The sequence below is a fragment of the Pleurodeles waltl genome, chromosome 1_1 (assembly GCF_031143425.1).
Source record: "Pleurodeles waltl isolate 20211129_DDA chromosome 1_1, aPleWal1.hap1.20221129, whole genome shotgun sequence".
Taxonomy (NCBI): Eukaryota; Metazoa; Chordata; class Amphibia; order Caudata; family Salamandridae; genus Pleurodeles; species Pleurodeles waltl.
Window position 1 is genome coordinate 178,922,471 of NC_090436.1, and position 25,099 is coordinate 178,947,569.

General features: G+C 42.4%; 1 protein-coding gene across 12 annotated transcripts in view; it reads left to right on the top strand.

Annotated features, from left to right (window-relative positions):
- The window catches only part of NEDD4L (NEDD4 like E3 ubiquitin protein ligase), a 945,521-nt gene that overhangs the window by 855,257 nt on the left and 65,165 nt on the right, over window positions 1-25,099 (top strand). For all 12 annotated transcript variants that reach the window (XM_069220149.1, XM_069220140.1, XM_069220132.1 and 9 more), the window contains 3 exons: window positions 542-637; window positions 18,622-18,695; window positions 20,626-20,686. In XM_069220149.1, the coding sequence (XP_069076250.1) occupies window positions 542-637; window positions 18,622-18,695; window positions 20,626-20,686 (231 nt within the window). The remainder of the gene's footprint in view (window positions 1-541; window positions 638-18,621; window positions 18,696-20,625; window positions 20,687-25,099) is intronic.

Here is a 25,099-nt window from a genome sequence, read left to right on the forward strand (position 1 = left end):
AATGACTACATTCTAGACCGACCACCGTTGGCAACAAGGGCGGGGCTTGAAGCAGCACAAGTTTTGTGGAGCGCGTCCACATTCTTTCAAACTATGAATAGTCACACTGCAACCATTTTTATGTGTTTTACGGGTACGAATGTTTTATGAATTGAGTATGTCCTACTGCAGCACTTGTTAAGCCTGCATCTCTGGCAAGCATCTCAGAGGTTTGCAGTGTGATCTGGACAAACTAAGAGCTTTGTTTATATCCACACATTAGTTATAGTAGAACCCACAAATAGAGAATTATTTTATTGAAATGTGTTTACCAATTAAAACCATTTGTACTTTTCATATCTTAAAACATATTTTTTATTATTTCCTATATAACTTGACACGCAACATTGTTTTGTACTGCTTTTATTTCAGAGATGTTATGACATAATACTTGCATGTGTTGCATTTTTTCCAGAGTATAGTAAGCACACTAATGTTATTGATTAGTCAGTCAGCAACAGACAATTGTATATCTTTTTCATTGCACTTTTTTTTTCTTTAGGACAGCGAGTATTACAATTCATTGAAATGGATCCTGGAAAACGACCCAACTGAGCTGGACCTCATGTTTTGTATAGATGAAGAAAACTTTGGCCAGGTAAATGATGTATAATTAAATAAGCTATTCATTTAACTTTGATTTGCTTGTGTTAAGTTTGAAATCACCTTTCAAAAGGACTCTGTGCCCCATTTCAGTGTTTGTAAGTTGGGGCGCCATAGCTAACTGACATGTTCTCTCTTTTCAGATAGCTCTTTAGCACAGAGGTGGCAATGTACAGTATGTAAAGCATTGTCACAACCTATAAAAACTCTGCTATCCGCTTATGTAGCGGAATAGTTCACGATTGGCGCTCCTGAGCCAATAAAAGAAATAAATTGCTTTATGTAATGAATTTAGACATAATATGCTTAGCCGACAGAATGATACTTGATGCATCCAAAATGTGAACACGAGCACCGGATTAAAGGTTTGGATACTGTCTCATGGTTTGTATGCTTTGCAAGTCCTGTTCAGGCACGCATTGTATACAACACCCTGAGAGGGGAACGTGGTCAGCAGGGAGTGGTGTTCCATCAGTACTCTCATTCAGCATCAATGCCTGCCAAAGGGTGTGGGTGTAATGCACGGATCGAGTGGTTCTGGCGAGGCTCACTCACTCTCGGAAGGTGTTGCTTTTATAAATAAAAGTATGTTATAGGCAGACCGTGGCTGTTCTGGCGTGACTTGCAAGCAGAGGTAGGTTCGTTGAAGGTCTATTCTAAAATTCATTCAAATACTGTTCAGAGGCCTTGGAATACAGTAGTCAGGCTGCCTGCAATCTCAGCACCTACAAAGGGCACAGTGATGGCGGAGATTCTTCAGGACAGCTATGTGGCCACAGGAGCATCACGTGGCGGGGATGGGGGGTTGGGTGAGGAAGAAAAATAAATGTTAAAAAACAAAACAAAAACACTTACCTGAATCGCCATCACCACCGTCACAACCACGCTGATCTTCTTGCCTTCGAAGCAGCTGTAGGCACAGGCTCCCAGCCTGCCCTGCTGCCAATCTGAACGCCTCTGTCATGGTGCTAGCACCATGACAGCGGTGTTCAGATTGGTCGGAGGGCCCAGCCAGGGTGCTCCAAGGCAGAGTGGGAAGTCTCTGCCTGCTGTCTCCGACTCGGCAACGCAGTGCCGGGTTAGAGAGAGCTTAATGCGCATGTGTGTTTGGTGGCCCGAGCCGGCCGACCAAACATGCATGCGCACTGCGGGGGAGTATTATGCACTCAGCCTCGGTGCTCGTCACAGCTGTGCCCCCACCCCTTTTACAATAAAACAATAATAAACTTAGTTTATTATTGTTTTATTATAAAAGTTTGGCAGCTGCTGCTACTGGCGGGGGCGACGCTCCTCCGCTAAGGGGAGGAGCTGCACCTGGTGGCACAGCTTAGATCTTTAGCTTGCAAACCGTCCCCTATTGTGCTTTCATTTTCCATATGCACTGTCTGGAATTCTGTGTAACATTTTCCATTGTTACTGACAGTATCGCTGTGCTTGCAATTTTTAGTTCTGTAAACACGTTTGTTATGAAGTGCAGCCCCCGGTGCTAAACCATTTTATTTAATTACCTCAGCATTATGTTTGTTCTTTTTTTTTCTTAAGGAAAATGAATTAAACTATTGATGCTACCACAGTGACTTTGATTTTGGAGTAGACTCTAATTCTGTCGGCTTTCTAACATGCCCTCAAGCTGGGTCCAAAAGTCTGTCATCAGTCCTTGAAGCATAGGAGGTTTTTTCTGTTGTAATGAAGGGCACTGCTAGCAATAGAGAGAGCCGAGTCAGAACCACACTTAGCTGTTGCAAAGTCTTGTGCTCTCCTCGCTCTGAAAAGGGCTACAGATAGACTTTTCAAACGCTCTCCTGAAGATTGGATTGTTGGTTTGGTCCAGTACCGTTGATACAGAGGAAATAGCCTGTTTTATCTTTCGGTCCCATAGTGTTAATACGAAGCTGATAGTCTGCTTTATCATTCCGTCCAGTACCATTGATATGGAGGAGATAGCCTGGTTTATTTTTCGGTCCGGCACATTTGGTTCTGAGAGGATAGCCTGTTTTTATCGTTTGGTCCGGTACCATTTACACAGAGCGGATAGCCTCTTTATTATTTTGGCGATTACCAACACCTTGGTGTTGCCACTTTCACATCACAACTTCAGACTCTGGTTTGATTACTCTTCCTCTATACAGCATCAATTCCCCATTTGAAGATTGGATACGTTTTGTTGCCATACTACACAAAAAATTATTATATACTCAAGAATGAAGGTTGCCTCCTTCTGCTTTCAAATGAAGGAGTGTTACTTTGCTTTTGTTGCAAACGTGCTACTGTGTAACAGACATCTCTTTCAGACCTCCTGTGGACTTGGGTGTCTGTTCTGAGCCTTACGTTTAAGAGTCCACCCTAGGCTCATACATGCCTAGTCACCGTGCTCTTGATGATACTTCCTTAAGGAACCACTTACGCCAGATTTATGCAGTTGTGTGCAGAACACAACTATTATTGTTACTCTTCATATCTATGTTCTGATACCAGGTTTCTGAGCATTAGACCTTACCTGTCATTATCTAGAACTGTAAAACAAATCCATGATGTGTTCAAGTCCCATTGTGGTTCCAGTACTTATCAATTCTGCAATTTCTGTGCCTGTATCTCACCGTGAGCACAAACAGCGGTCATATTTAAAGGTTAGTTTAATATTCCTGGGATTGAGTTAACGTCTGCAGATTTAATTAAGACCAACAAAACAATAAATGTCTTTCTGTTCTATACCTAATTAAAGCAAACAATACTACAGTGTGCAACCAGGATATGTGAGAACTGCCAGTTAATTGACATGTGGTGCCACTTGCAGGTGGCTTCAGAGTCCCAAGAAGTAAGATGCAAGAGGGCAGGAGGAGATAAGAGGATATTACCCAGCAAGAGTAGAAATAGAGCAGTTACATCTACAACTCTGTCGCATTAAGGTCCATTTCATCCAGTTTCTTCCTCAGCACACCCATGTAAGAGGTAATAAATTCCCTTAGGGGCTTCCCCTGATGTGTGTAAAAAGGTTGGGTATAACTTTACAAGAGGAAGGGTACAGCCTTTGCCTCACAGTGAAAGTTTTTATCTTTATTTGTACTGTACATATACATTTCAGCTAATGTTAGCCCTGGTATATGGACAATGCAAACACCATTCAACTATCTGGTTATTGGGAAATTTTCAGTAATTGATCACAAACCCCCGGCACCTCTATGTTTTTTCCAGACTGCAACAGACATTTTTATTGAAATTAATAGTGACACTTTGCGCAGTGTTGTATTTCGCTTTGATTTTAAATCAGCACTATTAATCGGATATATTGGCTTTAATTCTTAATTTCAAAAGGATTATTTTGTTAATTTTAATTTTAAAACGTTTAGCATATGCAAGCCAGTATTAAAAATGGGTAAAAATAAGTATTGTTCTTTCATCCTTTTTTTAGCACCTGTAGTTATTTTTCCCTACTGAAAACCTACTATTTTTTTCCATTGTGTGAGACAGCATGTTCGATTCTACTAGGGGACTACTTTTGGTTCCTCTGTGTTCCCATGAAACAATTCTAATGGGCATTAGTGGCTCTCACACTTTTTCCTATGGTGGGTGTCAATTTGTTTTTTTAAAATATTTTTGTTTAACCCTTATTGGTATAACAAATCTAACTTGCTTCTATAAACAGCCTGTCGCACCTTTAAGCCATGTTATTAGCCAGTGCTGTGTCCTGTCCCCTATCTGTTTTGTTTTCATTACAGGAAAAACAGGATCAAAGCATGCTTGAAAGTTAAGTTATCAGTCTTCAGAGGATAACCCCACACCATGTGTTTTATTAATCTATCATCATGGCCTAAGCAGCATTGTCCCTTATAGATCAAATGAATTAAGTTTTGTGCCTTGCCATAAATATTTTGCATTTTTATTACATCACTTGCTTCCACAAAAGTTATTGCTTTGTAGCACACATTTTAGTGTCCCCAAATTAACTGTACTCTTTCATGCAAGGATGAAACACAACAACCGGATTTAACACCGAAATCACTCACATGCATGTTTATATTTTAAATTTCTAGAGCACATGGCCACCCATCCAGGACTTCACAGCACTAATGACCAGCCACATAGCTAGGGGCCAACTACGACAAAGTTATAAAAGCCAGGTCTTCAGTTGTTTTCTGATGATCGCTTCACTAGTGGTCTGACGCAGCTGAAGATGTAGGGAGTCCCAAGGCTTGGATGCCAGAAAACGGAGAGACTGTCCTCCCTGTCTGACTCTTTAAATCTTGGATATAAGAAGTGATCTTTGATTATTGAACCGCAAGGCCCTGGAGGAAAACAAAGGTCCTTATATTTAAGACTCTTTTTGGCTAGCAGCCAAGGAAGGTCAGACAAGTGAGAAGAGATTGATTGGTGTTTAGGGAATACATAGGAGCTGGCTTGCCACCGCATTTTGGATTATTTGAAGTGGTTTCAATAATGTATCTGAAATATCAAGATAAAGTATATTCCTGTAGTTCAGGTGAGAGGTAATAAAAGTCTAGACCATGGATTTTTGGGTGTAGGGCGGAAGGACCCATAATACCCTTAAAAGACTCCTCAGAAGGCCAAAACAGCAACCTGAGAGCTTTTGTATTTGGTGTTCTAGAATTAATTTGTCATCAAGGCCAGCACCCACATTTTTCACTGTGGATTTGGAAACAGGAAAAGAACCTAGAAAATCCATACATCAAGCTTGGGCTTTTTCCCCGCTACCATCACTTTTGTATTTCCGCCATTCAGTTTCAGGCAGTTAAGTCCCATCCAATTGGCCACAGCTGAGACACAGTTCCTTATTTGTTACCTTGATCTGGCAGAAGCGAGATTACCAGTTTGGTGTCATCCTCACAGGTGATCAGGGTAAAGCCAAATGATTTAACACTGTGAGCCAATGGACGGGCATATATATTAAAAAGGGGTTGAAGGAAGAACCCCGAGGTACACCACAAGAAACGAGCAGGGTGATAAAGAAGAAAGGTTTGCCAGGCACTTGAAAGCATTGGTCTTTCAGAAAGGAGGCAAACCACTGCAGGGCCTTGTTGCTGATTCCACAGCCCATTAGTCTTCATAATAGAGTGTTGTGAGGCACCGTTTCAAAAGCAGTGTCCGGATTGAGCAGAGCTGGCTTGATGCAGGGTCCATCTGGGTTCTTCTGATACTGCTAGCAGGGCAGACTCCGTGCTGTGCTAGAGATGAAAACCAGACTTTGACGAGTGGAGCAGATTGTGAGATTCAAAATAAGTAGAGAGTTGGTGGTTTATGTGTTTTCCTGTACCTTAGCTGGAAAAGAGACAAGGGATACAGTACTGTAGTTTTCAAGTTTGGTAGCATACAGGGAGGGGTATTAAGTAGTGGGGAATATGGTCAAATAACCACTGCAAGTTTCCATGAGGAGAGAAATGTACAGTGGAAATCCAAAGATTGAATAAATTGACAAAATTTAGAAAGATAACATGCCTTTATTGATGGCTTGTGGTGGAGAAGGACCCAGTGGCTAGCGCACATATACCATGCTGGCAAGATTCTGAAAGCCCTTGAGCTGAATAGGACTGAAAGTCGACACATAAGGTCCAGCGGGGTCTAGAGGCTCAGAGGTCGCAGGAGCTTTTTTTCATATTCCAAACCTCAGCGGGATCAAAGATAATATTGGTAATGAATAATAATAAAACATCTGACGTCATAAACAATGGAAGAGGGATTCTGTCCTCTTTTGGAGTTTTTCAGTTACCCTAGGATGGTGTTTACAGTCACTATCTCATGGCAGTCACAAATTAAAAAGCCTGGTCTATTTAAGGTACAATAATAATCAGCACACTGAGGCTTTGATTACAAGTGGGACATTTTTTCCAATCTGCGCAAAAACCTGTGTTTCAGAGATTGAAATCATGTGTTTCGAGGTAAGCACAGCATCCCCGCAATTTTGTCCAGATTGATTGTGGCAGGTCAAACTTAACATTATCCGGATGAAAATGCCTGGTAATTATTGGGACATACAGAGCACAAATCCCCAAAATCTGCATGTTCTGCCCAATTTTAAATTCCTTTCCCAGTGATATTAGATCTTAGAAAAGTTTGATATTTGTCGCATGGTCAGCTGGTAGTGAGGGCCTCTGAGTTTACTAAAGGCATGAATAGTGTGTGCAAAAAAGGAATCTGTCACTGCAGGAGCTTGTGGGATTTCTGAAACGTTGCACAGGATTTCTTCACCAAAGTTACCTGGATGGCCAAAGTCATGGCATGGGGATTACTCACACTGTGCTTTACTCTGTTCTCTGAGATTGTTTAAGTACAGCTCCTTCTAGACTGGATTACATTGCAGCTAATGGAAAAAGAGAAATGAATGAGAAAGCTGCTACATGATGTTACACCACACCATACCATGGAATACGTGCCTCATGGTTCCTGTTTAAAAAGAATCTTCTTGATTTGGATGATTTTTAGTTAAATACAGAGAAGGTTCAAGGGGATGAAAAAACAGTGGTCAATTAAAGATGATTGATTTTGCTGTGTAGTACATTTAATCAGAAAAACCAATGACGTTGACTTGTCTATGTATACGTTTTGACATGTCGTGTTTTACGATTATTAAAACAGAACTGAAGAAGAAGCTATAGATAATATTTAGATTCACTTTGCTTTTCTCAGAGACTATATGGCAAGATGACAACATCCACGTGGACTGAGAGTGGGACAGAGATCAAGTTTAATTTAGCGCTTGATATTCTTGTATATGTGCTATAGGAGTCTAATATCAAAATGATAGGCACATAGTCTCAGAAACCCATGTCTTAGAAATTACAAAATGTAGGTTCATTATTGTCATAGGTCTAATTTATTAGCTAAAAAATGTAAGTCGCCTTCCAGTGTAGTATTACAGTATTGTAAGTAAGCCATCTTTTTCGTTTTCCCCTGGAATCCAGAGACTACTTTGGGTTTACAGACCATCACCCCAGCTGGAAAAGGGTCCTCTGAGAGGCCAAATCAAACCAGCATAGTGATAAGTTGACTAGAGATTTCTCCAAAGGGCCCACGTGGCCCAGTAGCAGGTGCTGTCCTTATGTGCCTTCTCTGCATAACACCCAGCTAGGCCTGCTATGCTTATGTGGTCTAAATTGGGCAGATCACAAGGCATTTATAAATGTCTTGCTCCCAGCAAAGCAGACAGTGCGCATTCTGATGGTGCTGGGCAGTGCTGGGGCCACCCTGTGGACCCAGGCGCTTGTTTGCCACCAGCCTTTTCATGGTGTTGAAGCCGCCATGAAAAGGCTGGCAGAGAACAAGGCTGTAATCAGCTAGGCAGTGCTGAGTTCAGTGCTGCGCTGGCTGACTACAACCAAGACCGCCATACCCCCTTCGGGATCTTTGAACCTGGGAGGCCCGCGGCGTTTAGGCAGGTTCACCTGCCAAACTTGTAATGTGGTGGTCGACCACCACTGCCGTGGTGGTCGGCCCTTAATCTTTGTAGACAATGACACCATCAGTATTGATAAGTCAATATGTAAGATGAAAAGCTGTACCACAGAGCTATTTGCAAATGACAGGTGACTCTCACTGTGCACACTCCTTCCAGTGTAAGGGTGGCAAGAACCATAGAAGGGAGGTCTAGACAATTGAATATTTTATCTACTGAAACAAAGCTTGAGGTAAATATCCCATTTCTTTTATAGTTGTGAAGGGTAGATTCAGGCTTTTTTGAGATTCGGGCCGACTTCTCTAAATTTGTAATATTGACTGCAGAGATAGTCTTTATGAAGACTTTCTCTGAGAAGGACCAGGGCACTTACTTAGGTGGTCAGTGACCGAGCTGAGTGTTACTGGTGTGAACACGTTTGGGTTCTGGTTTCTCCTTGAAGATATCAGAATGTTACCTCTGGTATTACCACCTGTCAAACCATGGCAAGGTAGCCAGTCCCTGCCACTTTATCAGCCTGTAGCTCTCTAAAAGAACATGTCGTTTGAGGCTTGAGTTATCCTGGATTTTCCCACCTAGAAAGTACAGGTGAAGAGCGAGATAAAACTCAGAAAGATCTGTTGTTTCAACCTTCTCTTAACCTTAAGTGTATCATTGAACGGACCAGATAACTATGTTCATCAGGCTGCTATTGTTGCTGGTAAGGCTCTCATGAGAACATGTGATACTTATCCTACTGCACTTATTCTGTGTCGTGCTTCATCATTGAGTATGCTCCTCGCCCCACTGAAGATCAGCATTCATAAAATGTGGGCTCACTTCCTGTGGAGCTCTTTGATGACGGGAGCATTTCTATTGCACATCTCCACTGTTCTAGTGAACTAGAACGGGTGATCAGTCATATGACAGCCCAACAGCTGCAGTAGCTGTCTGACGAACATAGTTAGCTGCTATGTTATTTTCTGTTTGTTAATGTAGCGTTTCACCTAGTCATATTCATAGGACCTGATATGGGTACCACCAGCTCTTGATGCTCCACATTTCCTGCCACTTCCACAAAAAAAAAGTTTCATCCTCTCCATAATGATCCATGTTTATCCATCCCCAAGCAGTTCTGAGGAGGAACAGCCATTTGATGATAGTCCAGACACCTCCCCATTTAACTTCTTCCTGAAAATGACCCTATGGCCTACTTTATGTTATATTAGGGCCTCGTAGAGGACGATGTAAACTACAGAAAACACATTTTCTTAGCCTTTGCACAGAAATATTTCACTCTTAATTTGGAGAAAGGAAGAGGACCACAGAATCATAGCCATCTTAGACAGGTGGTGTACTTAGCTTATTTCTTGCTCGTTCAGCCCTGGCTTTACATTGGTCCCTTTTTAGAGAAGAGGGTCAAGCAGCTTCCAGCTTCAGTTACAAAGAGCTTAAACACTGCAAAAAATAAGGAAGCAGTTGAACGTGCAGCAAGTTTTACCACTTGAGTTTGCACTACAGCATACCTGGTGAAGAATCCTTAAAAATCGAACATTGATGGATGACTAGTAAAAGAACACATACCTGCATGGAGTGATAGGCCCTCAAGGAAGGAGACTAAGTGTGCAGCTAGGGATTCCCCTTAGCAGGATCTGGGAAAAGCAGAAAAGGAGCTTCTATGCTTGATTAATCATGAGCCAACGCTGTGGCCACCTAGGGAGGGAAAGGCATGTAGACCTTGAAATAATGTTCTGAGAAAATGAGCTGTAGTAGAGTGCGCTGCTGAGCCACGCTGACATAGCAAGGCTCATACGGCCAGTGATTAAACCACATCACCATGGAGACATGGTGTGTGAAATGGCTGGGGTGATAGAGAAATAGAGAGAGAGGTGTGTCAGCATGAAGAAAAATGGCACACAGACAGCAGAGCTGGCTTGGGAAGGAAAATGACTGACTCACAAGACGCCGAGGGGCCAGAAGCCCAAATGCAAGGCTGTAGAAAATAAACGAGAGCCCTACAGATTAGGGCCCAGTAAACCCTGGTTGAAAGGTTAGCAGCAAAAATATGCTGCAGGAAAAAGTGGGATTTAAACGATGGCTCCCAAAATTACCTTTCAATAAACAAACATATTTATTGAGCTGGCATACTGATAATAAGGAAATGCAAAAAGACTTTTGATCTCCTGATGTGGCTAAGCTTTTATATCAAGTTGCTTATGAGTGATGGCACAGGCAGCTAGTAACTTCCAAGCATAACTGGAAAAGAGAAGGATGAATACAGTACCACTACAAACCACTGAACTCACCAGAGAAGCAATGGAGTGAGTGTGGTTACCACCACACACACACCTAGAACCCCCATGAATTTAGTGATAATAAAATAGCTACAACATTTTTAAAACCAGAAGTAGTCTTTGGCTGATTGCCGAAGCAATACATATCAAGGATGATAAAAGGCACAGTGCTGAAAGATCAGAGCAAATGATAACACCCATTCAGTGATCTGGAAAGATATGCATGTGCAAGATCTGCACAGAGTGACAGTGATGTGACCATTGTAAACGCAGACAGATCTCAGCCAACTGGCAACCGGCCACAGAATCTATCCTAAACGAGATCCTGTTAGTGGTTAGTTACAGAAGAAACACATTTAAAAATAGAATCAACTTAATGTTGTAATGAAATTTCACAGCAATGCACATTAGACTGTAGAATACCCTTTTTGCTGTTGCAGGTGATGGTATGACATGGTTATGACGTTTTAAGCAACAAAAACCTAGTGATATCTGTGTAGGACAGGACCACTAAAAGTAGCAAAGAAGCCCAAAATATAAACTAGACTGCAAATATGTAAAGTTTTAGATTTACTACATGATCAGCTGCAAGTCCCATTTATGGTCACAGGCTAATGGAAAGCAATAAACAAATACATAACAAATATGATACATCTTAATCTACATACGTTTTCTTTGCATGTTCTCTGGCACACAGAATACAATAGTGACAAACAAAAAGCATCTTCCTTCACTCTTGTGCAACAAAATGGAAAATTGACCTAGCAGTGAGCTACACAAATTACTATATGGAGAATATGATAATTAGCCATTAGGAAGATTTTTATATCATGGATTGGCTTTCATTCCTTTGGGCTTCATATGTAGCTCACTTCTGATTGAAGTAGCAAGGAAGCCCAAAAATAAACTAGATTGTGTATGTAGAGTTTCAGAATTACTACATGAACAGCTAAAAGACACATTCATGGTCACATGATCATGTAAACCAATAAACAAATACAATAGATAACAATAAAGAAATCACATTAAATTATATTGCCTCTCTGTAGTTATAGTTGGGATTCCCAGAGATACAAATACCTCAGATTTTTGCTCCATAATACCTTTTCACCTGTTTGTCAAATCACCAGAAAGTTTTGCAGAATAATAGCATATTCTGCATTTTGTGATGATGTAAGTTTTTGTGGTGAATAGTTGGAGTAAAGGGGGTACAAAGATAAAATGGGGTCCTAAAATGCGTTTTTCCACCAATGCATTTTCCGTAGACTTTTGAATGGATTTACATGATATTTGGCAGGATTATACACTATGGTGTGCATGTGATTCTTTTTGGGTACTTTATGTAAGCAGGGAAGTGCTTTTTAAAGTTATAAGGCATTTAAATTTAGTGATATCTGTGACTGCTGTTCTTTTGTAGAATTTCAGGAAACTGCTGTTGTACATAGAGATTAGAAATCATTATCTGTTTGGATAATGACTGCCTTTACAAACGTTTAAGGCAGCCATAGTGTTGTAGGCCTCTCTGCCAGTGTTCGTGCTTAGATATAGGTATGTGTTAAGTGTAAAGGAGTACTGCAGGACTACCTAGGAGCTACTGCAGTAAAAAAAAAAAAACACTGCCATACACTATATTTCGTATATATAGTGTAGTACAGTGTATTTACACTTTTTTTACATACTTAATTCTGTAGAAAAGAAAAAAGGAATATGTAATAGTGTGGAAATGCCTAAACATTTTCCTGAGAAATGCGGCTGTTAGACCTGACATGCCTTAGGGTGGTCACCCCTAACTTTTTGCCTGCCTCCCTCCACTTTTTGGACCCTGTTTTGCTGGCTTTTAGACTCTGCGCACTTTACCACTGCTAACCAGTGCTAAAGTGCATATGCTCTCTCCCTTTTTAAACATGGTAACTTTGGATCATACCTGATTGGACTATTTAATTTACTTATAAGTCCCTAGTAATGTGCACTATATGTGCCTAGGGCCTGTAGATTAAATGCTACTAGTGGGCCTGCAGCACTGGTTGTGCCACCCACTTAAGTAGTCCCCTTAACCTTGTCTCAGGCTTGCCATTGCAAGGCCTGTGTGTGCAGTTTCACTGCCACTTCGACTTGGCATTTAAAAGTACTTGACAAGCCTAAACTCCCCTTTTTCTACATATAAGTCACCCCTAATGTGTGCCCTAGGTAACCCCTAGAGCAGGCTGCTGTGTGGGTAAAAGGCAGGACATGTACCTGTGTAGTTATATGTCCTGGTAGTGTAAAACCCCTAAATTCGTTTTTACAATACTGTGAGGCCTGCTCCCTTCATAGGCTAACATTGGGGCTGCCCTCATACATTGTTGAAGTGGCAGCTGCTGATCTGAAAGGAGCAGGAAGGTCATATTTAGTATGGCCACAATGGTAATACAAAATCCTGCTGACTGGTGAAGTCTGATTTAATATTACTATTGTAGAAATGCCACTTTTAGAAAGTGAGCATTTCTTTGCACTGAAATCTTTCTGTGCCTTACAATCCACGTCTGGCTGGGCTTGGTTGACAGCTCCTTGTGCATTCACTCAGACACACCCCAAACACAGGGTACTCAGCCTCACTTGCATACATCTGCATTTTGAATGGGTCTTCCTGGGCTGGGAGGGTGGAGGGCCTGCTCTCACACAAAGGACTGCCACACCCCCTACTGGGACCCTGGCAGACAGGATTGAACTGAAAGGGGACCTGGTGCACTTCTTAGCCACTCTTTGAAGTCTCCCCCACTTCAAAGGCACATTTGGGTATAAAACAGGGCCTCTGCCCTACCTCATCAGACACTTGCTGGAGAAGAAACCTGAACCAGAAACTACATTCTGCCAAGAAGAACTGCCTGGCTGCTCAAAGGACTCACCTGTCTGCTTTCTACAAAGGACTGCTGCCTTGCTGAACTCTTGTCTGGCTGTGAAAGTGCTCTCCAAGGGCTTGGATAGAGCTTGCCTCCTGTTCCCTGAAGTCTCAGGACCAAAAAGACTTCTCTCTTCCACTTGGATGCTTCGTGCGGTGAAATTTTCGACGCACAGCTTGTTCCGCGGCGAGAAAAACGCTGCACACCGACGCTGATTGACGCGACCCCTTCGGGACGACCGGAACTTCGACGCACGGCCTCGCAAGGACAGCGCCGCCCGACCTCCAGAGGAGAACTCGACGCGGCGCCTGCCGTGAGAGCGAAACTTCGACACACAGCCCCGCAGAACGACGCGCAGCCGGAAAACAAGCAGGAGAATCCACGCACAGACCCGGGACATCTGGTAATCCCCGCGATCTACAGAAAGAGACTGTCCGCGCGCCGGAAAACGACGCACGATTTCCCCGCGTGAAAAATAACGACGCAAGTCCGTGTGTGCTGGGGAGAAATCGACGCACACACCATTTTTCCACGTATCTCCTCTTCTGCGGCCCTCTGCGTAGATTTTCCACTCCAAACCAGGTACTTTGTGCTTGAAAGAGACTTTGTTTGCTTTTTAAAGACTTAAGACACTTTATATCACTTTTCAGTGATATCTCTACAAATTCACATTGCAACTTTTTTCGTTTTGACCTACAAGTATCCTGATAAATATTATATATTTTTCTAAACACTGTGTGGTGTATTTCTGTGGTGCTATATGGTGGTATTGTATGATTTATTGCACAAATACTTTACACATTGCCTTTTAAGTTAAGCCTGACTGCTCGTGCCAAGCTACCAGAGGGTGGGCACAGGCTAATTTTGGATTGTGTGTGACTTACCCTGACTAGAGTGAGGGTTCTTGCTTGGACAGAGGGTGACCTGACTGCCAACCAAAAACCCCATTTCTAACAGCGGCACTTACTAGTTATTAGTGCAGTACTCTGCAAACTTATTTAAAATAATGAAAAAAGTAAATACATTTCTCTACCTGTTACTACTTTAAGTGGTACTAGGTAGGGAACTACAGTAAACCCTACTACTTATATCTAAGGCCTTAATACAGAACACAGCCAAAGTGTAATATAAACAATATGGCTGCCTCGAAAACAGCCATTATCTAATTATATACTGGCTTGTCATCTACATGTACCACGGTATACCACAAAGTTACAGCAGTATACCGTGGCCTAACATATAACTAAGGCCTAGCTGTATTATTGTATTCGGGTCCCCTTGTGCCACGTATGGTGTGGCATGGGCAATGCAATAATTAGATCAGATTTACAAAGCAGTGCAAGGCCACCATTCGTGGCCCATGCATTGATTGATAATTCTGGAGAAACGCGAGGCAGCAGAATTCACTGCTTGCGTTACTCAGCACACCATAATCTACATTGCTGACAAATTTCACATACATCCGTATGCCACTACACTGTACATCCCTCCACTCTATCGTATTCTGGTAAACACCACTCTAACGTACACCAGTCCAATCAATGCCACGCTACTGTACAGCACTTTACTATATGCTATTCCACACTTCACTCCCCTCTACGTCTTGCCACTGTTCAAGTCTCCACTCATTGCCACTCCACTCTGTTACACTGCACACAACTCCACTGTATGGCACTCCACTCCACTCTTAGTGTACACTCCACCAGTCTATGCCACTTCACTGTACACCAATTCTCTGGACACTACTCCTCTATACACTATTCCACTCTTTGCCATTCCACTCTTTGCCACTCCACTCTACGCTACTTTATGCCACCCCATAACATTTTCTTCTTCACTATTCCACTGTATGCCACTCCAATTGTATGTGACTCCACTCTATGCCACTTCATTCTATGCTGTTCCATTGAATGCCACTTCATTGTATGCCACTCAGCTCTATCCTATTACATTCTACTTCAGTCTATGCCTCCCCACTGTATGCTGCGCCACTATACGCTATTACACTCTGCACCACACCACTGTACAAGACTCCACTCTACGTTGTTACACTGTACACAACTGTATTGTATCCCACTCCACTATGTGCTATTCCACTGTATACCACTCTGCTGTACACTTCACTGTATTATTTTACTGTACACCTCTACACTGTATGCTACTTGATGCCACTCCACACCACTCCATTCTAAGCTGTTCCATTGGCCGCACATCACTGTGCGCTATTACACTCTACCCCACTCCACTGTACCCCAGTCCATTCTACTCCACTTTACTGTACCCTACTACGCCATGTTGCACACCACTCTATGGCACTGTACACTACTCACTATATGCTATTGCACTCTACGCCACTCCACTATAAGCTACTCCACTCTACCCCACTCTAGTGTACTCTCCTTCGCCCTGTGTATCTCCACTCTACAAAACTCTTACACTATATGCCACTTTACTAGACTCTACTCCAGTCCCTTTACACTCTATGCCCGTACACTTTATTCTACAACACTGTACTCCACTCTAGATAGTTACCAACACTGTATGACACTGCACTCCACTCTGCTGTATGAGACGCTACTCCAATTTGTTTACTAAACTCGACAGAATGCCCCTTTAGTGTATGCCACACCACTCTATGCTAATACACTGTACCCTACTCCACTCTATGCCACTCCACTGTGCGCTATGCCACTGTATGCTATTCCACTTTGTGCCAATCCACTCTTCTAGACTCTACTGTACGTTATTCCACTGTACACTACTGTCACTACAGTGAGCTCCACTCCTCTCCACTGTACGACACTCTCCTCCACTCTATATAATGCCACTTTTCACTCTGCGCACTCTACTCCACTCTATCCCTGTACACTCCAATGTCTAACGCTAAACCTCACTCTGTGCCCACACACTCCATTGTACAACACTTTTCTCTATTCTAAAACACAGCACTGCAGTCTGTTGTACAGGACTCTACTCCAGTGAATAACAGTTTACTACCTACACTACTACACTACACTTCATGCCACTCTACAACACACCAGTACACTGTTATACTTTACTCCATCCTATGTTATGCCTCTCTACTCCGCTGTATGACTAGCTCACTCTATGCTACTGTACAACATTCAGCTCCACTGTTTGACACACTACTGTATTCTATGCAGCTCCACTCAACGCCAGTCTATGCCATTGTACTCCATAACACTGTATGCCAGCCCACTCTGCCACACTGCACAATACTGCACTCTACAAAACTCAACTAGACTGTGCCGCTCTACTCTGCTGTAGTCTACAACACTTTCCAACACTGTATGACATGCTGCTACACTCTACTGTAGAACACTGTGCTCTAATTTATGACACGTTACTAAACTGTATGCAATGCCACTCTACGGCACTCCACACCACTATAGTCTGACACACCACTCCACTTTGGCACATTACTGCACTCCACGCTACCTCTCACCACCTTGCTCCACTCTACTACACTTTATCTCACTCTACGCCACTGTACCGAACTCCGCTGTACACCGCTCCACTGTCCGACCTTCTACTCTACTGTATGCAACTCCAGTCTACTACACTTCATGCCTTTCCACTGTACTGCACTGGAAGACACTCAACAACATGCCACTCTTCTTGTCTTTATGAAACTCCATTATATCATACAGCACAAGAGGACACTCTTCTCCCCTGTACTCTACAACACTTCACTCGATGAAACTCCTCTCTACTTCACGCTACTCTACTCTGAAACACTCTACTCCACTCTGACAGTCTGACGCCCTTCTTTAATGTACGATAGACCAGTCCACTGTACAACTCTCCACTCCAGTCTACGATACTTGATTCCACTATAAGACACCATGCCACTACACTATATAAGACTTTACTACACCATATGATACCCCCCCTAGACTCCACTGTACTCCACTCTTTTATTCTGCAAAACTCTACTCTGCGACAACAGACTTTACAGCACTCTCCTCCACTCTGCTGTACAATACTCCTCATAACACCCCACTGAACACTGGACTCTACGATTTGAAAACACATTTTTATCAAACATTAAAAAACATTGAAATTCAATTTAAAAAAGCAAGAGATAAAGCTTAGTTATTATTAGGAAAACATTTTTCACTATACAAGCCAAACTACACAAACTTTAAAAAAGCTAAATTCATAGCTTTCATTTACAATTTGTCCACCAACTTCAAATTATTATAAGTAGTGCACCTCCTCACATACTCTTTTCTGATCACTAACCAGACAACACTAGCAGCAACCTTTATAGGTGGTGGTCTCAGTCACTCAGCTGGAATATATGCTTTGATGGACCACTGACGAGTAGAGTGTAGTGGAGGCCCATCCCACTGTCACTCTTCTCCACCCTACATGTCCGTGTTGGGTTATCACCATGGCTTAGTGCCACCGAGGATACTTTCAAATGCAGTGAATCTTCAGTCTACAAATGTGGAGACCTGAACACCCTGAACCTAGTTTATCTTTTTGTCCCTGCAAGATGTCCTATTTAAGTGGGACTCTAAGAAGACTTTGCCTCTTTGAGACTGATGTAGGGCCTTTGGGACATTTAACTACATGCATAGCCCAGCCTTTTCCATTCTGTGGTCCATTAACATTCTCGCTAAAATGGTATTTGTTGAATCTAATGTGTTTCGATAGATATAGGTCTTATATTCTGTTTTTGTGACCCTACTCCATACACAAGGTTTCACAGCGTTCCCAGTCTAAGAACTCCACGTGCGAGGTAGGAATAGATTGCTACTAAATTGCTGAGGCAGATTGGGTAACCGATTTGTTACCACCAATAAACTTTATGGTAAAGCTAGTCATTTGAATTATTACGGAGTAGTATCAGTGATTAGAACCATACATCTAAAAGCCACCAGTAAGATGAACGAAATTTAGGTTCCAGGTTTGGAAAGGTCCTGGTATTATTTGTGCACGGGATTAAGTTGGGGATTATCAGGCACCCATTTCTTAAAGTTTGGCCTCTTGTGGAGTTAGGAAGTCTAATGAACTCTCCAATATGCTGGTAATTCCTGCAGCAGAACAGCATCCTCCACCATCTTTAAGGTCAGTGAGAGTTAAGTGCTCCATTCATGAGGCCGCATAGGTACTTTTTCAAGGTCATCTGTTTTGATGCATTTAAATGTGCTATATTCCTTTGCACATCCTCATGAACTTGGATGGTAAAAATGGATAGGAGTATTGTGTAACAGCCTAAGTGAAATGTTAAGTATACATATTTTCTGTAGAGTTTTTACGACATATGCAACTATGTCTGAGAAAAATAAGACATATGATTATGTATGTGTTCTTTTGTATTGTGAATGTTCGTGGCTTACATTTTTCACCACTTACTGTGGTAATATATTGCTCTTCGTTTTTCTTAATATAGACATACCAAGTTGATTTGAAGCCAAATGGGTCTGACCTAGTGGTAACGAACGAAAACAAGAGGGAATACATTGAGTGAGTACATTGTTTAACACTATTCCCGTTCCTCCATTTCATAATTAAGTTTGTGTGCTTAGGTGTAATTGCAGTAGGTGCTACTGAAAGTATAAATGTAATTGTCATATAAAGTTAATCTATTAAATCACTCACTGTAGGTGTACTCTGTAAAGATAGCCGTTTAGTTGACAGGAGCAGAGTGCACATAATTTGGCTTACCGTACAGCAATACAGTGTTAACCTAAATTTGTTGGTTTCAGTAACAAAGTATAATTGTATGTAATTTAATCTTAGTGATAAATGTATTGCTATTTTTCCATGACATTTGCCATAGGCTACCTTAACCTTTGTTGTGAGTCACTGCCTTTTACTCCATTTCAGGACTCCTCACACATAGTTCTTGTAGAACCCACTTTACTATGTATATTCGTAGAGAGCATACTGTGGATTAGGGCAATCCATATTTTTTATATTGTACAGTTGAGTATTGTTATGTTAAGTCTATTTGTAAAGCACGCCATCACTTGCAAGGATATCCTGGCACTGAGCAGGTGTGTGCCTAGCCCAGCCTATGGTAGGTTGGTTAATTGTAAAGCCAGTATTTCTCTCACGTGTCTCATCTAGACATCTTGTGTATATAGAATGCATGTTTGTTAGGTTACTATGTAGACAAATCAAAATGACTTTCATGAAACAGTAGTACGTAAGCACAGTGTAAAACACATGGACTCCGGCAAATGAATCAAGACAATCAGTTGTATATTGCAAAGTGTATCATAAGTCATACAGTAATAAAATCATCTGGAGGCCTAACAAAGTAAAGCTGACATTAAGTTATGCTACTAACATACCCATTTCATAGTAGGCAAATTAATCTTCAAAGTGACCAAACCTGATTATATCTGAAGAGGAAGGAGATAGGTTGTGCACACATAAATGTTCGAATCAATGGGTTCCACATGTTTGTCATGGTTAACCTGTGAGGTTCATCTTCTAAACCTGGCCAGTTACCTTTCATGGATGAGGAGCAATGAGTCCACTTTTGAACAAAAGAATCCTGTTAGGAATGTTGGAGTGAATCAGTCTACCATAGAACCCAAGGGAGAATTGTGAATGTTTAACATGAGGCATAGAAGTCTTATGCTTAATTCCGAGCAGCCAATCCTGTGGTGCAGGGTCCCCTACGACCTAAACATGATTTTTTAGACCAGATACTATACAGGTGGTCCTGTTTTTGACTGACTGCTGTTTTTAAGATACATTTTGGACTCTTCCTTCTTCTTTGTATGGTGCAGTGGGAGATTTGCAAGAATAATAATTGGAAGGGACTTGTAAAAAAAAAAAAGACAGATGAAGACAAAACTATGATCCCTAATCTGTACATTAAATTACATCTTGAAAGCCCTAAGGTGTTAGCTTCAACTTTTCAACAATTTAGAAATATAACGTTGGTTTGCAGTAATTGTATTTCTCTTAAAGTATAGACAAATCATTGTATCATAGTGCTTTTACATGCATAGCATTTGAGAAAATGTAAAGGTTTTTTTTTTACCATTCCACAAAATTATGACCCTCACCAAGTGTCTCTTCACAGTGTGGCTGTATTATTAATAGCATTGTTAAGAAATAAGTCAGATTAGTAACACATAATGTGTGAATTATTTGTCTATTCAGATTCTAGACAATGTTGCGGTGCTCATAATCATTACTCTACCGCAGAAATAGTCTTTGAGAGGGGCGTTTGATCACTAAAACAAGGGACTAAAACACCATTCTAAGGTGAATTGTGATTCTGTTTGCAGATTTTCTGGTACTTTTATGTTTAACCATGCAGCTAAATATACATTAATAACATTTTGCCAAACCTAGCAATCTTAAACTGGACAACTACCAACCAATCTGTCAGCTACTGATTGTTTTACTAATGCACCTTTTTCTTTTTCCAAAGCTTAGTCATCCAGTGGAGATTTGTCAACCGGGTTCAGAAACAGATGAATGCTTTCCTCGAGGTAAGATCTTAAAAGCATGCTGTTCTCTCAATTTGTGAATCGTTTAGCACAGTGTGAGCAAAGTTTTCCTTTGAGTTAGCCTAACGTTTTTGTTAGCTGTTTATCTGTTTTTATTTATATTTTTTACTGTTAGTGTACTTCTCTTAGCCACCATTTCTAATCTTTTACTTTTGCCTGTGCACCTCCCACTGTAGATGTTGACCCTGCTGGGACAATGTACAGCTGTATAACACTTTTGTCACAAGCCATTGACAATACTGACGGCTTAATACCTTTATTCAACTAACAATTGCATTTGCTGTCAGCACAGTATTTGTCTGCTTCCTAAATTATACCTGAGCTCTTAACTATTAGCAACAAAGGAGCTGTATTAGTCTTATAATAGTAGGATACTTTTAAAAATATGTAGGTATCCATGTTCTGTACTGATTGGCTGTTACACTAGGCACACTGCTTTTTAGGTCGAAACCTACCTGACTGCACATCTTTCTGGTTGCAACGACACATTCAGAACATCCTGAAAGCTTCCCTAGGAATGCATTCTCCCCATTCCTTACCATTGACTTTACTGTTTTAGAACACACATTTGCTTGCTTTCTATTTTCTGACTTTGTTTAAGGCTGTCGAGCATGTCTTTTTCCCTTCGTTGGGGCATAGTATATTTTCCATCTCTCACAGGCTCCTTGTATTCTTCCATGAGTGCTCGCTTTCTGGGTACGTTTTATCTTTTTCATGAGGCACGCCAAAAGAGTGCATGTGTTTTTAGTTGTCTTCCTTGAATGCTAGTTCAGGAAGTAGTAAATATAATGTATTTTTTAAAAAGTTTCCTGTCTTTCTGCTTGACTGATTCTACTTATCTTTGTCATTATCAGTTCATCAGTCTTGCATGGCAATGAGCAACAATGTTGTCTACGGGCTTTTTTATTTTGGTCAATGCTCTTTGATGATAGTTTAACTTAAAGTACCCTCTTCCTCAATTTAATACCCATGTCAGACGCTGGAAGTAGAGGAGCGGGAGTTTTTGAAGCACCCTCAAAATAATCATGCTGGAGTTGCAGTGAATGAGTGTAGGAGGCTGGCCTAGCTTGTAGTCGGTACCAGAGGTACTTACACTTTGTGCCAGGTCCAGTTATCCCTTATTATTGTAGAAGAGGTGTTTCTAGCAGCTTAGGCTGTTAGAAGGTAGCTATGGCAAAGCAGCTTACGCTGAACTAGGAGACATGTAAAGCTGCTACTATACCACTGGTGTCATATGCATATCATAAGAAAACACAATACACAGAGTTACTAAAAATAAAGGTGCTTTATTTTTATGACAGTATGCCAAAAGTATCTCAGTGAGTACCCTCAGTATGAGTATAAGTTATATACACAAGATATATGTACACAAACCAAAATTAGGTAAGTAATAGCAAGAAAAGTAATGCAAACAGTGTAGAATTACAATAGATTGCAATAGGAGCACACCTAGGAGTATACCTATATAGGGGCAACACAAACCATATACTCCAAAAGTGGAATGCGAACCACGAATGGACCCCAGACCTATGTGAGCTTGTAGAGGGTCGCTGGGACTGTAAGAAAACAGTGAGGGTTAGAAAAATAGCCCACCCCAAGACCCTGAAAAGTAGGTGTAAAGTGCACCTACTACCCCCAGAGAGCACAGAAGTCGTGATAGGGGGATTCTGCAGGAAGAACAAACACCAGCAATGCAACAACAGTGGATTTCCGGACCTGAGTACCTGTAAGACAAGGGGACCAAGTCCAATAGTCGCAACAGTGTTGATAGTGGGCAGGAGCCCAGGAAATGCCAGCTGAGGGTGTAACGAAGCTGCCACCAGATGGAAGAAGCTTGGAATTCTGCAAGAAAGAAGAGAGCTAGGGACTTCTCCTTTGGAAGACGGATGCCCCACCTCGCGATGAAGCTTGCAGAGGTATTCCCACGCAGAAAGACCGCAAACAAGCCTTGCTAGCTGCAAGGGTCGTAGTAGAGGTTTTTGGGTGCTGCTGTGGCCCAGGAGGGACCAGGATGTCGCCACTTGGAGGAGGAGACAGAGGGGGCGTCCAGCAACTCAGGAAGCCCTGACAGAAGCAAGCAGCACCCGCAAAAGTACCTGAACTGGCACTTGGAAGGAAAGTGAACTGAAGTCCACGTGAAGTCACAAAAGAGAGTCCCACGATGCCAGAGGACAACTCAGAAGGTTGTGCACTGCAGGAAGGAGTGCCGGGGACCCAGGCTTGGCTGTGCACGAAGGAAATCCTGGAAGAGTGCACAGGAGCCAGAGCAGCTGCAAATCACGCGGTACCCAGCAATGCAGTCTAGCATGGGGAGGCAAGGACTTCCCTCCACCAAACTTGGACTGAAGAGTCACTGGACTGTGGGAGTCACTTGGACAGAGTTGCTGAGTTCCAGGGACCACGCTTGTTGGGCTGAGAGGGGACCCAGAGGACCATGATGCAGTCTTTTGGTGCCTTGTTAGTAGGAGGAAGATTCCGTCTACCCACTGGAGATTTCTTCAGAGCTCCTGATGCAGGGTGAAGGCAGGCTACCCCCAGCGCATGCACCACCTGGAAACAATCAAGAAAGCCGGTAGGATGAGGTGATACAAGGTTGCTAGTAGTCGTCTTGCTACTTTGTTGCGGTTTTGCATGCATCCTGAGCAGTCAGCAGTTGATCCTTTGGTAGAAGGTGAAGCGGGAGATGCAGAGGAACTCTGGTGAGCTCTTGCATTCGTTATCTAAAGAATTTCCTAAAGAAGAGACCCTAAATAGCCAGAAAAGGAGGTTTGGCTACCAAGGAAGGAGGATTGGCTGCCAAGAGAGGTAAGAGCCTATCAGAAGGAGCCTCTGACGTCACCTGCTGGCACTGGCCACTCAGAACAGTCCAGTGTGCCCCCAGCACCTCTAAATCCAAGATGGCAGAGGTCTGGGACACACTGGAGGAGCTCTGGGCACCTCCCCTGGGAGGTGCAAGTCATGGGAGTGGTCACTCCCCTTTCCTTTGTCCAGTTTCGCGCCAGAGCAGGGCTGGGGGATCCCTGAACCGGTGTAGACTGGCTTATGCAGAGATGGGCACCATCTGTGCCCATCAAAGCATTTCCAGAGGCTGGGGGAGGCTACTCCTCCCCAGCCTTCGCACCTATTTCCAAAGGGAGAGGGTGTAACACCCTCTCTCAGAGGAAATCCTTTGTTCTGCCTTCCTGGGCCAGGGCTGCCTGGACCCCAGGAGGGCAGAAACCTGTCTGAGGGGTTGGCAGCAGCTACAGTGGAGACCCCAGAAAGGCAGTTTGGCAGTACCTGGGTACTCTGTTAGAGACCCTGGGGATCATGGAATTGTCCCCCCCCCCCCCCCAAAGCCAGAATGGCATTGGGGTGACAATTCCATGGTCTTAGACATGTTACATGGCCATGTTTGGAGTTACCATTGTGACGCTGTACATAGGTAGTGACCTATGTACAGTGCACGCGTGTAATGGTGTCCCGCACTCACAAAGTCCAGGGAATTTGCCCTGAACGATGTGGGGGCACCTTGGCTTGTGCCAGGGTGCCCACACAATAAGTAACTTTGCACCCAACCTTCACTAGGTGAAGGTTAGACATATAGATGACTTATAAGTTACTTAAGTGCAGTGGTAAATGGCTGTGAAATAACTTGGATGTTATTTCATTCAGGCTACACTGGCAGGCCTGTGTAAGAATTGTCAGAGCTCCCTATGGGTGGCAAAAGAAATGCTGCAGCCCATAGGGATCTCCTGGAACCCCAATACCCTGGGTACCTCAGTACCATATACTAGGGAATTATATGGGTGTTCCAGTATGCCAATGTGAATTGGTAAATTTAGTCACTAGCCTGTTAGTGACAAATTTGGAAAGCAGAGAGAGCATAACCACCGAGGTTCTGGTTAGCAGAGTCTCAGTGAGACAGTTAGGCATCACACAGGGAACACATACAGGGCACATACTTATGAGCACTGGGGCCCTGGCTGGCAGGGTCCCAGTGACACATAGACTAAAACAAAATATATACAGTGAAATATGGGGTAACGTGCCAGGCGAGATGGTTCTTTCCTACAATGAGCAATAGACAGGCCTTTAAATGTTGTTTTTTATTTTGTCCGATTTGCTGTGCATTCAAAGACCGAGGTCAAATGTCAGGCTGTGTCTTCCGAGGGATGTTGATTTTTACATTTCTTTTTCAGACTGCAAAGTGAGAGGATTTATGTGACAATCTTACTTGGGTACTGGGGTGTGAAAGGAAGGGAAGGTGAATGTTATTTTTTTCTAGTCCACAACAAATTTTAACGTTAGTATTTCAGAATATTTCTGATTTAGTAAAGCTCAACTGTAGCACTTTTTTGTAATTCTGAAGTGCAGTGGAAACAAATATTTTAATGCAATCAAAACAAATCAATA